At 30.7% G+C, this 2,880-nt stretch overlaps 1 protein-coding gene across 1 annotated transcript in view; it reads right to left on the reverse strand.

Moving 5' to 3' along the window:
- Positions 1 to 2,069, reverse strand: part of LOC137926437 (unextended protein-like) — a 47,348-nt gene extending 45,279 nt beyond the window's left edge. Inside the window, exon 1 of the mRNA XM_068770035.1 lies at positions 1,589 to 2,069. Within this exon, the coding sequence (XP_068626136.1) occupies positions 1,589 to 2,040 (452 nt within the window). The 5' untranslated portion in view covers positions 2,041 to 2,069. The remainder of the gene's footprint in view (positions 1 to 1,588) is intronic.
- Between the last annotated feature and the right edge of the window lie 811 nt (positions 2,070 to 2,880).

The following is a 2,880-nucleotide window of genomic DNA, read 5'->3' on the forward strand; positions in this document are numbered from 1 at the left end:
AAATGTCTGACAAAGCTGTGAAATATAGTTAGGACATAAAATAAACAATCAGATGCACTTATTTTTAATATTCAATCAAATAAAATATAGAGCAAATCAATATTCAATTTACTTTGATTTCAGTGAAGTAATACTGGATTATTTTCAAGCTAAGGCAGCTTTGAACTCAATAGAAGACACTGCATTATTTTAAGTTGCATATGACTTAAATAGAGTTAGAATCTGGTTTAGAATATCTCTGAAAGCATTCTTCTCTTGTCATGTGCATGTAAATCTCTATAATTGATTTAAAAAATGGGAACAAGGCAATATGCATGTTTTAAGACGTCAAGGGTACTTTTTACTGTTCTAATAAAATATCAATAGCATATTTTTTAATATTATTTGCTGTTTAACAATAGCTAATGTACATAAAGACTGCCAAACCTTGACTGACTAACATATTTGGCAGGAGAGAGGGTTTTTTTACAACATACAGAAATAAGTAAATTAGTTGTTACACCTATTTGACTTTTTTGACATTGTGATTGTTTTTTTTTTTTTTAAAAAGTTCACCAATTCAATATTAATTTATATTGTCTTAACCAGAGTTTTTATGTTCCTTATTTTGGAGGGGTGTGCAAATTCTCGAAAAATTAAAATGCATAATTTTTGTATCTCCTCCAAATGGACTTGCCCTAATCACTGTGTTTTCAGAGAAAAGTGTGAAAAATTAAAAATAAATATTAATAATTCTTTCGTTTTTTTTACTTTTTGTGATATTTTTTTCTACATTATCGACAATTTCTGCCCCCCCAAAAAAGCCGTGGCGATAAAATAATACAAGAGTATTTTTTAATAATTTTACTATCTTTACTTTTACTGACAAGATATTTTAATTTAAAAAAATTAATATCTCCAAGTAAATAAGAGAAGCACACATGTTAGGCATATATATATATATATATATATATATATATATATATATATATATATATGCGATCTCCAAAAGATCGCTACGATGACAGGTCTTGCGCTGCCCGTATCCAGCGACTTCTCGCAATTTTCGTCGGTCCACCTGGGGGGGGGGGGAGGCTACCTACACTGCGTCTACCAGCTACTCATTGAGGGAGTATAACAGGTCTAGTTATATAACATGCAATTGATTACAATAAACCATTATTTCATTAAGCCACTTTGACATACTGAGGTCCACAATAAATTTTTCATACAACATTGTACGCCTATCGAACATAGATCGCATAATCTTACGGTCGAAATTCACACGATAATCACTGCACATATTAATTCGAATATGTTTAATAAATATTTTTTCATATCTATATTATTAAAATCTTTATATTAGGTACTTTGAAAAAAATTCAGCGTCGTTCGTAATTACGCGACATTTAAATCTCGAGCGTGTAAGAAAAATAAAATCGATAAACACAATCAAGAAATGAACCCATCGGGTAAATAACATTTATAGAAATCCTTGATCGTAATTGCAACACGTAGATAATGGTCGTAAAACATAAACAATTAATAAAAGCGATTGACGGTACATAAACAGTTGCAGCTGTTGAATTATTATATTTATACAACTTACGATTTTCCTCCGTCCTTGGAAACCACGTCGTTCTTTGGATCCAAAAACAACCCGGCACCCTGGTGGACATATTTACCCCGAAATGGACTATTTTTTTTCAATGGATAATGTAAACAGAAAAATAATTTTCCATCTAAATTCGGGACCGTAATCTCAATGCGCGTATCCCATTCTTTCGATTCTATTTCTTTTATTTCGTAATTAGGATACGATTCACCGCAGTCACTACCTTTCGAGGACTCAATAGCGGTCAACCTCCAGGAATAATGACCAAGGAATGGACCACCACGCACGTGCAATAAATATTTACACATTAATTCTACGCAATGTTTTCTATCCACTTCCAACTGCACTATCCATGGATTATTTTCATTACCGTCTTCACTACACACATTTAAAATTAAATAGAACAATAAACCACAAGTCCGTACCACACTCGACACTGATGCCATTTTTTAGAAGACGCTGAGAATAAAAGAAAACACGCAACATATATTTATATGTACATGGACATGTTTCTACCGATTGACAGTTAGGCGGCAATTGTTGCCGGAACTGCGGTAGGTGAAGAAAAATCAAATGTTGTCACATCCGGCGCAAAATACGTTCGTAGTCAAATTCTTATATGATTTTGCAAAATAAACACTTATAATTTGCTAATCTGATGATGTATACTGAGTCCTATTTTCAGGTTTCTAAAATTTATATAGCAGAATTATTAAATTTCGTACTTATTAATGAAAAATATGTTTGTTATAAGTATTTCCACAAAAATAAAAGCGTCCTTTTTAATTTTTCGAGAGTTCTTTTTTAGTTCTACAAGCAACTTGATTATTATTGTTTAGAGTTAAGTTAACTCATTGAGATTGAATGTTTTTATGTAAAACATAACTTTCTGCGAAAAGAAATAAAAAAAAAAATTCCTGATACAAGCTTGTTTCGAAATTCATAGCATCAAAGTATGATAAGTTTTCTATATTAATTTGAGTTTATTGCTATTTAGAAATCTTTCTGGTACAATGAGTGTATTTTTAAAATCTAAAACAACTTTGGTACACTTAAAACTTTAGATGTATCTGATTTTTGTCATTATTTCAATATTAAAAATATTTGGAGACCTGTTTATAGATGATGACAGTAAAAAATAATTTTTGTGAAATAAATATTTTTACAATAATGCAGTGGTTTGTATTTACTTTATTACCATCAATATTAGGTATTAATTGACATTGTTTTTAAAGACAGCTGTTTTTTGACAGTTAGGTTCGCTCGATCAGTCTGTGTTTGCGGGC

Source organism: Battus philenor, unplaced genomic scaffold, assembly GCF_028537555.1.
Source record: "Battus philenor isolate CCGP_79_NKW_IND1 unplaced genomic scaffold, ilBatPhil1.0.hap1 SCAF_29, whole genome shotgun sequence".
NCBI classification, from domain to species: Eukaryota; Metazoa; Arthropoda; class Insecta; order Lepidoptera; family Papilionidae; genus Battus; species Battus philenor.